This window comes from Phocoena sinus, chromosome 1 (assembly GCF_008692025.1).
Source record: "Phocoena sinus isolate mPhoSin1 chromosome 1, mPhoSin1.pri, whole genome shotgun sequence".
Lineage (NCBI taxonomy): Eukaryota > Metazoa > Chordata > Mammalia > Artiodactyla > Phocoenidae > Phocoena > Phocoena sinus.
Window position 1 is genome coordinate 54,166,173 of NC_045763.1, and position 15,995 is coordinate 54,182,167.

The 15,995-nt window shown below is 35.9% G+C and overlaps 1 protein-coding gene across 1 annotated transcript in view; it reads left to right on the top strand.

The window, feature by feature from the left end:
• The window catches only part of ATG4C (autophagy related 4C cysteine peptidase), a gene marked incomplete at its 5' end in the record, with an annotated part of 43,201 nt that extends 41,130 nt beyond the window's left edge, over positions 1-2,071 (top strand). Inside the window, one exon of the mRNA XM_032603286.1 lies at positions 809-2,071. Within this exon, the coding sequence (XP_032459177.1) occupies positions 809-976 (168 nt within the window). The remainder of the gene's footprint in view (positions 1-808) is intronic.
• Between the last annotated feature and the right edge of the window lie 13,924 nt (positions 2,072-15,995).

The window sequence follows — 15,995 nt, forward strand, 5'->3', positions numbered from 1 at the left end:
CAAATTGACAGAGGTTATATAAAGGTTGTTGGTGTTCTCACAAAATTCCAGGTATTACTTATTTTACTTCTAAATTGTGTAATGTAACTTTAGAAGGTAATATGTAAAGTGTGGATTGTTACTGTGTAGAAGAATACTGTTTTTCATCTTAACTAGATTATTGCAGAAATACATTTTTTAATATAGAAATCTTTGAAAAGACCAAACTTGATTTTAAAAAATAACTTTTTATTGCTTTTGGTCATCCTAACATTTCTCTGAGATAAGGAGATTCAATAACTTTGTCCGAGTTTTATAGGTGATACTCAGGTAGAGTGATTTGTCAAAGATCACATCAAAGTTAAGTTGTAGAAGTGAGATTAGAATGGACCTTTTGACTTAGTTTAATTTTGTTTTTTCTGTGTTATGGTACTAAACAGTCATTCACAGTATTTTACCATAATCAGTTGATACCATTTTGTTTATTGTCTATTACCACCAATAGAAGATAAATCTTAACTCACTAGTAAGCCTTCAAACAAATGTGACCAAAAGACTTTACTTTTGGGGGTTTTGGGTAGGAATGATAATATAGTTAATTTCTGATGGTCTAATCCTAATGGGGAAGTAGGTATTTAGCGATAAATAAACTATACAATGCTGATCAACTTTTGTCTTTTAGCCAGAACAGTAAAGCAGTAGCAGTGGATAAATGTAAATGAGAGAAGCTAACAAGAGAGATTCAGGGCTAAAACATTAGATTTCATCATGTGGTCCTACTGTGTACTATTGCATCCAATAAGGGATTCTTCTGTTCTTTCTGTTACAGATGCTGAAAATTTCTTCTAAGGAGAAATATCCCTTATTTACTTTTGTAAATGGTCATTCCAGAGACTATGATTTTACATCTACTACAACCAATGAAGAAGACCTTTTCTCAGAGGACGAAAAGAAAAGATTAAAAAGATTTAGCACAGAAGAGTTTGTCTTGCTGTAAAGATTAGCACATTTGTGCTTGATGAGAAGAAATCCTTTGAAGGAAGCAAAATGAAGAGAAACAAGTATACTTGAAACTGGTTTATTTTCACAAATACCTTAATTTTATACGTTCTTTAAAAAAAGAACATTTGAAAATATACAAGTTTTAAAGATATTTTTTTGAAAGAGAAATGATTCAGTGAATCTTGATTTCTAATAAATATCAAGTGATTCTGGCTGCATTCCTGTTTCCCTAAGATCTGCTAATGATAACTCTACCTTAACTGCAAGTCTTCCAGTCTTCAAATTCTTCCACCTGGGTCCAGTATTCTCCTGAAGGTTTTGTGATATTGGGCCCCAAAATAGGATCACCAAATAGTTTCAAAAGCTTCAGATTATACTAATGACCAGAAGAGCAGAGAATGAATCTTCAGTGCTGCCTAAGCCTCCTGATATTAATGCAACCAAAGGATGCTTTTGGATGTATCTTGATATATTAAATAGTAATTTTTAGCTGTGATATGATACAATTACATAAGCAGAATTTTGAGTTAAGGTAATACGTAGCAGTATGATTTTACAATGGCACCTCATTTTACTTGCTGTTGAGCCTTGTCTGAGCAGTGAAGGTAAAGTATTGGTTTTCCCTACAGATTTAAAGTTTATGTTATTAATAATAACTACATCCAATCTAACAGATAAAGGCAAAATTGTTTGTTTCCTATCTCAAAAATGAAATTTTATGGAAACTCTACTTATTATGCAGTTTTAAAATCTAAAGATAAGTACCAGGAAAGGTATCAGTAGATGCTCCCCATGTGATTTTTGCTATTTGTATAAATCAGTGCAGTGGTGTTTAGAAGCTGAGGCCATCTATACGGTAAATCTGCCTTAACTGTGTTATGTATTGCTCAAAGGCAAATATGTGATATAAAAGTATGAGTTATTATTGAGCCAGGTTTATAAAATAAGTACTTTAATAAAGATGTAAGAACATAAAATGCCTTTGTTTTGGTTTTAATGGGATTATTTTAATCCTTTCATTTGAAAAATCATTGTCTCAAATGAATTCTGTTTATTTATAATGAAGGCAAATAATATTGTTGCTTTGAAAGCCAGTATTAACTTATTTTATGAAGCTTCCATGTTTCAGTGTGAAAAGGTGACTTATAAAGACATAAAATTGTGTATCATTTAAAGTCATTGATTTTTTCCCTTCAGGAAGCCTATTTGTTAGGTTTAGAGTTACATGCAAAACTGAAAGAGGGTGGGCAGATAGATTGCTTTGGTATGCCTGATGAGAGAAATCAGGTTTGGCATTTCCTGGTGAAGATAGTTTATTGAATTCAAAAAATAGTCAGTAATCTAAAATTTTCCTTTACCCTAGATGAAATTTGGACAAGTTAAGTATGGTACTGATTTTCGTAGAATGCGAAAGCAGTACAGGTACAACAAGAAGCCAGTGGTATGCCTGATTTTATACACTGCAGCTCCCTCGTCTAAAGTACTGCAATTTGTTGTTCCTATACACCTGCAGTAGTCACAGGATTCTACAACAAACACATCAAATGAGAGCACCATATCTTCAAACAAATCAGAACTGACTGTAAGTGTTCTCTTACAAGGATTATATACAAGCTTAGAATTACAGGATAGCATTCTGTTATTTTCACAGCATATTTGGGGATGAGACAAAATTACACCTGGACAAAGTTGAGGTGAGAGGAGGGAGAAACTTCCTTTACATTGCATTATATTGAAAATACTCAGAATATTGCACAGACAAGATAGATCTTACAATACAATCATCCCCATGACTGAGAATAAATGGTTAGGATCAGAAATTATTAGAATAATATGCATATAAAAAGTATTCAACAATATGTATGAATGAATGCATGCATTCATGAAAATTGAGAGATAGGCTGATGGATTTATTTTGCCTATTAATAATAAAAAAATCAGCTTCAGCCAAGGACCAGCCAAAAGTTGTGCTAATCTTTTACTGGAAAGACAACAACAAAACTACATCATTAGATTTAGAATAGAGGTTTCAGACTTTGTTTTGAACACAGATTTCATTTAAAGTTCTGACAGCCAGTAAATTCAGTCAATAAAGCTATTGGATGATCTCTTTCAGCCTGGAATAAAAGAAAGTAAAAAGAGACAAGATTCTAAAGTGGGTGTTCTGATAGGAGGATCCTCCATCATTAAGATACTAGATTTTACCATTAACATATCAAAAATGAATTTAAAAAATTTTTGATGTGACTTTTTGGTGGCAAAGGTTTCTTTTCTCTCTTCTTCATAAAATTTGACACTCTGAATCCCCTTTTGTCAATGTATTAACCACCAGCAGGCAATCTCGAGTCATCATTTGGTGAATGACTGAATGAAAAGATCCTTTATAGTGTAAGTCTGTGCAAAAGAATTTCCCAGAGGTATCCATTTTTCTGTTTTTACATTAAACCAACTCCATTGAATTTGTATTAGTGAGACGACAACATTAGAAGATTAAAAATTCTGTTAACCTTAGGATTTAGCATTGTCCAAGGGCAAACATATCTAAAAATATATATGTTAATGTCATCTTATTTTTAGGAGAATGGAAACAAACTACGTGTTTGTATTAGGTAGAAAAATTATTGTGCTACCTTCTAACCAATTCCTTCAGAAATTTAGAAACTCAGTTTTCCCCTATTTTAAGTCAATAGTCCAGATATCGCTGTCATTCAAGAATGAATCCCCAAAAAATTCTACAGAGAATTATCTTTCATTTATAATGTTATTGAAAATTAAATTAATAAGTATAAATATAATACTTATATTTTATACTAAGACAATATAATAAGAATTGGGAATTCATGGGTTTTAAAAGAAGTTATTTTATAAGCAGGAAAGGTAAAGAGAGGAAAGTTAGAAGTCTGCTAACAAAAGGATGAGAGAATTATTAACAGCAAGTTTTGAGTGTGCCTAGGCAAATACACCATATCAAACTGACACAGGTGAAAAGTATGAATTTAAAAGGCTTGAAGGCTGGGATGATTTAAAAATTTTTTTAAAATATTTAATTTATTACTTTCTTTTTTTTGGCTGCGTTGGGTCTTAGTTGTGGCACGTGGGATCTTTTGTTGTGGTGCATGGGCCTCTCTCTAGTTGTGGTGCACAGGCTTCTCTTTAGTTGTGGCGTGCGGGCTCCAGGGTTTGTGAGCTCCGGAGCAAGTGGGCTCTGTAGTTTGTGGCACACGGGCTCTCTTGTTGAGGTATGCAAGCCCAGTAGTTGTGGTGCACGGGCTTATTTGCCCTGCCGGCATGTGGGATCTTAGTTCCCCGACCAGGGATCGAACTCACGTCCCCTGCATTGGAAGGCAGATTCTTTACCACTGGACCACCACGGAAGTCCCTAGGATGATTTAAAATTTGATGTAGGCATTGGAAGAAAGTAAATACTGACTGATACCAAAAGGTAGATATGTGGCTTCCATGTTGCACAACTCCAGGGGGGCACTGTTCTCAGTGTAATGTGAATGGCACTCCTGGAGTTGTACAATATGGCATCCTTGTAGCTACTTGCTATTTATACAGCACTGTTCTGATCAATTCAGTTGTATCAAATTATAGCTAATGAATCTAAGATGGGGAATTAGATCTAGGATTAAGGAGACAATTGAGGAGTCCTGAGACTTGGATGATCCTATAATGGAGCAGGTCAGGAGAGTCCATAGTTAGGACTCTATCTAGTAAGTTATCAGGGAGTTTTAATGGAGAGGTACACATACATATTTAAGTTATTTCCAAGTTACTTTAACTAGATATCATAGAAAAAAATCCACCCTACACTTCTGCAACCTCAACATAGTATTTTCACTTGTCTATATTGTCTTCTGTTTTGTGTTTAATAGGTTGAATTTTGATTCTTATTTTTAAAATTTAACTGCATTCTATTTGATGGAGAGAGCCACCACTTATCAGTCTTTCAGCTTTTGATTTGTGTAATGACATTGTCTCTCTGACTTGCATGGTAGTCTTTCCTGTGTCTTGTATCTGGTTCCTAAACCTGATTCACTGTGCTTGGCCAGTTTTGTGGCTACCAGCCCATGTCTAGAGAGAGAGACCTAGAGAGAGACTCTTATTTTCGTACATAGTATGTTCCTGTAAACACTTAAAACAGCTGAATGTGAAGGAACTGAGCCATAGATGCTTTCAAACAATATTTTAAGGAAGGCTCTGTCCCAGAGAGTGTAAAATATTATGGAAATATTAAAAACATTATAAAATTATTTTAATCATATAGTCTTGACATAATCTTAGAGTTCTAGCATTTCATAGATGTTCTTTATTTTGTTCTTTTATAGTCAAACATACAGTTGATTGACTTAAAGTCCAGTGAGCATTTCATTGAGGCTGATGATTATTTCTATCTTATTAATTATATGAAATTTGAGACCTACATTTCTTACCGTGAGTTTTAGCACTTTCTTTTTTCTATTTTCCTGTCATGTTTACAAAATAAGGGGAAATGAAATATAAAATCCAATATTGTATAAGCTGCTACACAAAGATTGTATTAGCTGGCACACAGCATCAGCTCAGAGCTCCTAGTGCTTCTTTGTCAGCTGATGTTCAAAAGTCCAAGTTTTATAATATTAAAGGTCATTTAGAGTATCAGATTATATGAAAGTCTAATGTTTTGATTTATAGTCATCCTAGTGGGCATAAAGTGGTATCATGTTTTTTTTAAAAAATAACTTTATTGAGATGTAATTCACCCTTTTCAAGTGTACAGTTCATTGGTTATAGATAATATTTGCAGAGTTATACAGTGATCACCACTCTCAAATTCCAAATAGTCTCATTATTCCAAAAAGAAACCCTGTACCTATTAACTAATTTACTTTCTGTTCATGTGGATTTGCCTATTCCAGACATTTCATATACATGGAATCATATGTGGCCTTTGGTGGCTGACTCCTTTCACTTAACATAATGTTTTCAGATTTATCCACATAGTAGCATGTATCAGCACTTCATTCTTTTTTGTGACTGAATAATATTTTAGTAGATGGGTATACTACATTTTGTTTATTTATCAGTTGATGGGTATTTTGGTTGTTCCTACTTTTTGGCTATTATGAATAACACTTCTATGAACACTTGTGTATATGATTTTATGTGGGCATTTATTTTCCTTTCTTCTGGGAATATGCCTAGGAATGGAATTGCTGGTCATATGGTAGCTCTGTGTTTAGCTATTTAAGGAACTGCCAAATTGTTTTCCAAAGTGGCTGCACCATTTTGCAATTCCATTAACAATGTATGAAGGTTCCAATTTTTCTACTTCCTCACCAACCCTTGTTATTGTCTTTAATTTTAACCATCCAATGTGTGTAAAATGGTACATTATTCTGGTTTTGATTTGCATTTTCTTAGTGACTAAGGATGTTTAGCATCTTTTCATATGCTTGTGGCCATTTGTATATCTTCTTTGGAGAAGAGTGTATTCAAGTTCTTTGATCGTTTTAAAATTGCTTATTTGTCTTTATATGTATTGAGTTATAAGAGTTCTTTGCATATTCTGGATACAAGTCCTTTATCAGATATACATGATTTAAGAACATTTTCTCCCATTCTGTGGATTTTTTTACTTTCTTGATGGTATCCTTTGAAACACCAATAAAGTCCAGTTTATCTATTTTCTATTTTTTATTTGGTTGCTTGTGCTTTTGGTGTCATATTTAAGAAACCATTGTTTAATCCACGATCACAAAGATTTATGTACTTCTTTCTAAGAGTTTTATAGTTTTAGCTCTTACATTTAGGTTTTTAAATCCATTTTGAATTGATTTTTGTATATGGTGTGAGATAGGTGTCCAAATTCCTTGTTTTGCATGTGGACGTCCAGTTGTCCCAGCACTATTTCTTGAAAAGACTATTCTTTCCCCATTGAATAGTCTTGGCATTCTTATTGAAAATTAATTGACCGTAAATGTAAGAGTTTATTTCTGGACTCTCAATTCTATTCCATTTATCTATATGTTTATCCTCATGCCGTATGTATATGATGTATAGTTGATTTACAGTGTTGTGTTAGTTTCTGCTGTACAGCAAAGTGATTCAGTTATACATCTCTATACAATTTTTCATATTCTTTTCCATTATGGTTTGTCATAGGATATTGAATATAGTTCTCTGTGCTGTACAGTAGGTCCTTGTTTATCCAGTACCACGCTATCTTGATTACTATAGCTTTGTAGTAAATTTTGAAACTGAGAAGTGTGAGTCCTCTAACTTTGTTCTTTTTCAAGATAATTTTGGCGATTCTGAACACCTTGTATTTTCATATTAATTTCAGCTTGTCAATTTCTGCAAAATTTTTCTTCTTTTTTTTTCAGTCTTTATTTTTAAAACATAAAGTGTTATTGAATTTCCACATAGTATGGAGTTGGCCCCAAACACCAAAGATACTTGTTTGCAAAGGAATAAAATATGCAAAACATAGGTCGTATAGGTATGGTCATATTGTAAAAGAGCATATCAAGTTACACTAGATTACAGCCAGAACAAGTGTTTCAAAACTAAGACTTTACATATTCACTTAATACTACTAGTTTGGAAAGAATTATGAATCCTTATATTTAGGGAGAAACAGATACTTAATTTCCCTGTCAAGCTCCAGTGTTCCACCGTGAAGATGGCATAAATGAACTGGTTAAACTATAGAGTCAGACTGGCTCTGTTCAAATTGTGACATTTAGCACTTACTAGCTATGTACATCGCCTTGAGCAAGTAACTTAATCTCATCTATAAAATATGGATAATAGTAACTATCACATTGGGCAATTGTGAGGATTAAGTGAGGAAACATGTAAAAACACTTAGAAAAATGCCTGGCACATAGTGAGTACTCAATAAGTGTTAGCCTTTAAAACTGTTGTCAAGATTTCATTCATCTCTGTCTTAATATTTGAAAGGCTTTAAGAGTAGGTTTTTTTTTTTGGAACTGGCATTGAAGAACAAGAGTTAGAAAAGAAAAGAAAAAAAATCAAAGCCCCTAAAACTTCTTAATTCCACTCCAATATTGAGTGTCTGTCAGGCTCTATAGAATACCTTGAGGTAAAAAAGTGACATTTCTGTCAGGAAGCTTACAAATTTACTTAAGGGTGGGGAAAATACACCAAAAGATAGTCACACTTTGTAGGGGAAGAGAAGAATTATGATAGAAATTCTATAAAATAAAATTGTATTTGATTTCCAAAGAGAGCTCACATCTGGTTATGGAGGTTAGGAATGTCTTCATGGAGGAGGTGTCAGTTGAGATGAACCCTAAAAGTCTGGTATATAGGCAGTGGTGAAGTAAGTAGTGGGGCTAATAAGGAAACAACACAAAGACTCAGAGACAGGGTCTGTGGACATGTTTTCTAAATGAAAATGCGGTTGGGGTGGAGGGTTATCCCCATAGGGCACGTCTGAGGTGAATGTGGCTGCTCTTGGTGGTTCTACTGACCAGGGAGCACTGTGGCATTTAGTGAGGGAATGATGATAATAAACATCCTGCAATGATGTGGATAGAATAAGTGATAAGAATGAAACATATGTCAAAGCTATATTACTGAGGATCTTGAGGGTCAGGCTGAAATTTACACTTAAGTAGGTAGATGCCTGGGAGGAGAGCCACAGGAGCAAGGATGTATGAAGGAAGAAACAAAGGGTATAGAAGTCAGAAGAACTGGGGTTTAGTTCTAACACTTTAAAACATGAAGATTTGGGCTTCCCTGGTGGCGCAGTGGTTGAGAGTCCGCCTGCCGATGCAGGGGACGCGGGTTCATGCCCCGGTCCGGGAAGATCCCACATGCCGTGGAGTGGCTGGGCCCGTGAGCCATGGCCACTGAGCCTGCGCATCCGGAGCCTGTGCTCTGCAACGTGAGAGGCCACAACAGTGAGAGGCCCGCGTACCGCAAAACAAAAAGCAAAACATGAAGATTTAAAATTGAAGATGATTTCTCAAGCCCTATCCTTAGAGTCTGTTTTACTTTGATATAATTCTGTAGAGTCTATGGATGAACTTAGTGAATTTAGGTGGGGCTGAGGAAGAGTAAGTCATTTAATGTAGAGGTTGTTAACCTGATGAATCCATGAGTAGAAATCAAGGGTCTGTGAACTTGGATGTGAAAAAAGTTACATCTTTATTTTCATTAACATCTAACTAAAACATAGCATTTCCTTCCACTAAGTATGTAGGCAAAAAAGTATAGTAATATTAGCAGTACCTAGGACTTTGCAACTCATAGAAATCATAACTCTTTCGTACCATGGTTAATGCGGTTATCTTGAAATATTTACACTGCCTTGAAATTATGGTAGGACTTGCTGCTAGGACTTATTAATGTGTTGATAAAGAAGCCAATATATTACTATATATCAAATTTTAAAATATTTTCATAACTATTCCCTTTGTAACCATGTACATTTCATTTACATTTTAAAATATTTTATTGAGAATGGGCCCATGGACTTTACCAGGCTCCCAAAGGCTTTAAAGTGAGGAAGTGAGAGTGACAGAAGGTCGTGAGGATGATAGGCAAGGCAGAAGTTCAGGCTGAAATCCGGAGCTGGAGCATTTTTAGTGTTGAAGTAGATGGATGCACATCAGGAAGAGAGGGTGTGAGATGATGACAGAGCAGCACCTGGAAGCGGGAATGCAGAGCCACCCTCACCACCCCCACCCCCACCCCAATGGGAGGGATTCAGATAGAAGGAGGAGTCTCTGCTGGTTGAGTTTGGATGGGAATCAGTATCGTCAGGGAAAGAAAAGTTTGAGTCAGTGTGAAGAGAAAGAGGGTTAATGATTGCAATGATGATAACAATTGCAACAGCTGCCATTTATTGGGTACTTACCAAGTATTTTATAAAAAACATTATTTCATTTAATCTACACAAAGATCCTGGGATATTAGTTATTTTTATCATCTTGTACAGATGAGGAAACTGACATTTCAGATACAGTAACTTGCCAGGTTAGCACCGTTGATAATTTGCAGATCTGGGATTTAAACCTCTCCTGATTCCAAAGGCTGTTCTAGTTTTCCCTGGAGGGTAGTGAGTTAGAGGTTCCAAAGGACCGAGAAGCAGGCGCTAGTGAAAATGGCACATAGAGTGGAGGAAGGCTGGGCTGGATGGGGATGAAAATGGGGCCAACTGTCGAAGGGTAACCGTTGACCTAATGTAGCCAGAATTTTGGAAAACTGGGAATAAAGACACAGGCAGTTTGAAGAGGTTGAAGAAGAGATGAGAGACACTTGACAGATTTGCTTATGTTTTACTGGTGTTGAGAATCAGATTCCCGTTGTTTGAGAAACTGCTAAAATAGATGGGAAGTTTTCGTAAGATGCTCCTTTTCTCTCTTCCCTTCGAGTAATACATCCTACTTACCCTGAGGTGAAGAGTCTGATCTTAGTAGCCTTATGAGGCAACAGTTTGAGCCCTCTCTTCTTTGCCTGGCCTTCAGACCCCAATTTTCCAGAGACCACAATTGAGAAAGACCTTTTGTTACTGTACAATAGGGGGAAAACTCCCAGTGGTAGAAAACAGACTGAGGACTTTGCAAAATATAGCAAGTTCATGTCTGCTAATATGTTAAGTTATTTGGCCTCCCTAGTTTAAGTAGTGATTTGTTGTTTTCATGCTAATACAAATTCTTGTATTAATAGGAGCATGGCCTGGGTTTCTTCATCCGCCTGGGAAAAAATTACTTGTTTGATGGTAAACAAAGAACAGAAGAATTGATTCACTGTCCTCATTTTAAAAAAAGATGGTATGAAGCAATAGTGGAATAATTTTAATTGTAACCCTCTAACACTTGCCATCAGTAAGATCATTTGTGTTCTGTTTTTAGGAAATGGAGTATTAAAGAGTACATAGTGCATTAGAAATGCAAAACATGACCGCATGTTCTCAGGATTTTGTCAGTGTTACATGAAAGAGCACTTGTATTGGGATACTCAGCTCTGAGGGTATTCTCTGTTCAATGTGTATTTACAGAGATGTATGAATATTTGATTAATGAGTCATGGTCTCTGGAGAAATTTAATAACTGTATTGCTGTACAAAGCCAGGCCCTTAACTGTTAACACAGCTGCCAATAGTGTCATTGACACTGCAACTCTTTCTGAATCTAATATATTCTGTGGAGTAAATTCCTTGGTCAAAAAAAGATCTGTGAGAGACATTATTCAGTTATCTGTTTTGAACTTTACTCAATTTAGAGGCTCTGATTTGTAAAGATTTTTCCAGTGAAAACAAGCAGTGATATGGAAACTTAAAAATGACCTATTTTAAATGATTACTTTTCCCAGAAATTAGTTGAAAAATCATTGAGAAATAAAAAGTGGTTGATAATTCTCTTCAAGATTATCTGTTAGGGATTCAGCAATAATGTCTTGCTTATCATATTAAGAAATATCCATAAGAAGTAGAAACATGAGGTATACCTGTGATTTAGATATAGATCTCACATCTATTTGAATGCCATAATCTAAATTCATTATTAAACATAATTTAATGCTTCTTCAGGAATTATGGAAGGCTAATTTATCCCTTCATCTATTTTTTTGTTTGTTTTTAATATCTATGGAGAAATCAATTGTAACTTTCAAAGTTAGGTCGGTATTTTATTATTGTTACCTCATTTAACTGCTTGGGTAACAGGGAGAAATGTCAAAAAAAGATAAATTTAGTGCAGAAGCTTTTGCTGGAAGCTGTAACTGCATGTTAGAATTATCCATGCTATGCAGAATTTCCTGCAACACTTCTCCTTAGGGCCACAATGCATTACAGCAGACGTATAATGAAGCTGCTATAAAATCTCTGGTAATTAAAGGGGATTTGACAGTAATTGCAACAGTGAATCAACTTAATTATTACCTGCTTCAAAGAGAGCTAACCTGATGTTATAATCTAACCTTTTCTACTTTTAAAATGGGAGATTAAACAAGTATATGTAGCATTTAAGAATTAAATCTGTTGAGATAGAATTGCATTAATATACTTCTAATATACATTTTATGCACATGTAAACATCAACTTCTCAAGAAGAACTAGCATTAGGGTCTCTGTGATCCTCTGAAGTTATTTGGTATACTCTGGAAATTGAAGCAAACCCACAATCTCTGAATGGAGTCCGCTTCTCCTCAGGCCCAGACAGACCTTGATTATGGTTTGCCTGACTTCCTCAACATAAAGAAGGATGCTTTCTTAATATTAACACGTAAAGAAAAGAAACACCATTATTATTATTGTTGTTTGCATTTAGATAGACTAGCTCTTAGAATCTTAAAATCTCAAGAGCTACAAGCAAGCTGATATGAAAGTGAAGGTTTAGAATCAAATGAAAACTCTTCTATAACTTGGTATATTCAACCCTGAGTGCAAAGAACAAGACACCCAAGTTTCAGCCCAAGTTCTGTCCGTGGTAATGCTTCTTGTAAACTCTATGCTCCTATTTCCTGGAGCCCGCTGTCTTCCTTCTCACAGGAGTGGGAATGGAGAAAGATGAAAGTAGTCACTGTGATTTGGATGAGTTCATGTCATATACCATGTGCTATCAAGGACTTAGAACAATTAATACCAGGTTCCATATTTATGATTTGACACGCTCCATCCCCCCCACTGTGGCAGATACCCCTCTCTTTTCTGCTTTTAAGTCTTATATCTTCATTGGCTTTAGCTTTACCTATCGCCATATTAATTCTCCGTAATTATAGGAAGATTGGACTTCAGTAGTTTTGTTTTGGAGTGTGAATCTTTTTGTATTTTGTGTCTGCCATATGTGGAGACACAGTAAACTGACTCATTTCATAAGAGATGATCGATTAGGCATAGATTTGGTACAGTTTGGGATGGAATAATCTTATCCTCAGTTACTGTTTGCTACACTAGAAGTAGGTTCATATGAAAATGAACCAGAATTGATTCTCCATCTGGGGCAGCAGGACCCCTGGGCAGGCTTTGATCATCGATCTTTGTAAGATTTCTTCCGGTATGTTGCAAATTCAGCCTGAAGGAAGGATTCCTTGAAGGAAGATTGAGAACATGTGTTATATACCTTGTTTTCTAATGTTGCTTCATATCACTAAGCAGATTGTTTCTCAATATAGGAAGCAAATAAGTATGGTCAATAATGAATAACGATTGGAAAATTAAGCAATGTGAGTTATAATTTCAATTTGGTCACTGATTGACTTGGGGAAAATTGTCGAGAACCTCTTTTCGTTTTATTCCTCTACTAGACTGAATTTCAGCTACTCCACAGGAATCCCCTAAAACGCAATCCGCTTGTTTGTTAGAAAACTTTTACCAAAGCAGAAGCTCACCTAAGGTGTGGCCTTTGTAAAGGTAGTTAGTACAGCTTCCAGAGGTACCTATTTTGTGATCAGGGATCCTCCTATTCCACATGAGCCATGGTTGTCTTCAGTTCATGCTCATAACTTTTAATTTACCAGGGATCAGTGATCTATGCAGAGTTTACCCCTCTGATTTTTATCTTTTAGATGGTTCATTCCTTGTTTTATTGAGCACAGGAGGTTACAGGGCATGAAACTCAAACAAAATGATTTCTACTTGATAAACAATGTAACAAGGCCACGGAAAGAAGTTGGAACTGTTGGCCAGAGAAATAATCCTTTACTTATACAGCTTATCTATGTACTTGAGATAGAAAGGTGAACCAAACAGGCAAGGTTTCTGCTCTCATGGAGTTCACATTTAGTTGTAACTTCTGTTTACTAAGTGCTTACTATTCTAGGCACTTTATACATATTATCTCATTTTTATGCCATAGACAGAAATCTGTGCTTTATACGGAAGAAACTTGAGACTCAGAGAGATTAATCAGATTGCCCAAGGCTACCCAGCTGGTAAATGATTCATTCAGGATTCCACCCCAGATCTATTTGACTGCATAAATGGTTGAAACTGCTAAATTTGGGGATTGTATGTAGAATTAATGAACCATGTTGTTCTTTTCCTAGATATTATAAGTTAAAACTAACTTTACCATTATCTACCATGCCAAATATTTACTACAGTAATGCAATGAGGTAGAGAGCCCTAAGTTTTTTATTTTTGCTTCTTTTTTTAATTAGATGTATATGACACATTAATATCCTGTTTCTGACAAAACCCAGAAGTTAGCAAGGTTTCATGAAGACCCCCTGAAATACAACAGAATTTTCAGTGTCAGCATTTTCAGTGTCAGATATGACATAAGAATCAGTAAGTTTTGAAGCTGTTACCTTCCATGCAAAAGCTATTACCCTCTCTCAGTTCCTCTCAGATCTTTCCCACAAACAAAACACGTACTGACTTCTTATGAACTTTATAAAGAATGGGTATCCATTTAGAGAACTGCATTGTAAGACAAATTGTCATACTTCTTTGTTCTTATAGAATGATGGAGTAAAAAAAAAAATAGGATTATGCTTTCTGAGAGAAAGTTAATTATACAATCACCTCAATTATTCAGGGGTAGAATATTAGATTAGGGATATATTCACTCCTGCCTTGGGCGATAGAGAAGGACTTTTTAGTTGACACTAACATGATTGCAATAAGGGATTACAAGTGAGCTGGCATCACCTGAAAAATGACATATATCTTTGAAAGGTGGCCAAGTTTTTGGGACCTTAAAGATTATCTAGTCCATTGTCTTCTTTTTACAGATGAGGAAACCAAGGCTGCCAAAGATAAAATTATTTGCCCAAGTTACACAGCTATGTAGGACAGAGCTCTAATTAGAATTCAGTTTGTTCTTTTAGCTGAGAGAAAATTCATTTTAAAGAGTTAATATTTGGTAGCTTTAATATAGATAGCAGAACATCTACTGATGTCTTTTTAAAAGTCTACTCTTATTTAAGTGAATTGGGTCGTTCAGTTGACTTTCAAGACTAGAGTCCTGAAAAGGGATGGAGTTCTTGTTACAGAAGTTGCCTTTCCTTTGGTGTCCAATTTGAGCATTGATGTAGACTTGGGATAGTGAGTGAAACCATCAAGAGAGAAAATAGAAAACTAAGAGCAGAGGGAATCAGTCTATGTTCTTTTTTTTTTTTTTAATTTATTTATCTTTGGCTGCGTTGGGTCTTCGTTGCTGCGCATGGGCTTTCTCTAGTTGCAGCGAGTGGGGGCTACTCTTTGTTGCGGTGCGTGGGCTTCTCATTACGGTGGCTTCTCATTGTGGAGCAAGGGCTCTAGGCACGTGGGCTTCAGTAGTTGTGGCACGCAGGCTCAGTAGTTGTGGCGCACAGGCTTAGTTGCTCTGCAGCATGTGGGATCTTCCCGGACCAGAGATCGAACCCGTGTCCCCTGTACTGGCAGGAAGATTCTTAACCACTGCCCCACCAGGGAAGTCCCAGTCTGAGTTCCTTTTTGAAAAAAAATTCTACCCCTCCCTCCCAATTCATATCTTGGCTTTTTGTGATATTGTTATTGAGTCACTTCTGCAAGAGGAATAGGAAAACAGGTGATGACTGCCAGTTGGCAAAACTTCAAAAGGAAAGTCAGATGTGAGAAGAAAACGAATGGAGATTTCTAGTATAAAATCTGTTTCACTTATCTATTGCCATGTAACATAACACCTGAAAATGTCACAGCTTAACCTAAGAAGGATTTGTTTTTCCTCGTGGTTCTGTGGGTGGATTGAGTTCAGCTATAAGGTTCTTCTGCTCCTCGGGATGAAGCTGTAGTCAGTCATGTCTTGGGCTGGAACAGCCAAGATGGTGTCATCTTCCAAGACCACTCTCCAAGTAACCTCTCATCATTTGCTAGTCTAACCTGAACTTTTTAGTGCATGGCAACTCCTAAGAGAGCACAAATGCCGTAGCTTCCAGGCCTTCAAAAGGCTCTTGCCGGGATCTTGCAGTGTCACTTCTGCTAAATTCTATTGAGCAAAAGCAACTCAAAAGTCCAGCCCAGATTCACAGGTAGAGGAAATACACTCCATTTACTGATGAGAAAAATGGCAAAGAATTTTGTGGTCATCTTTAAT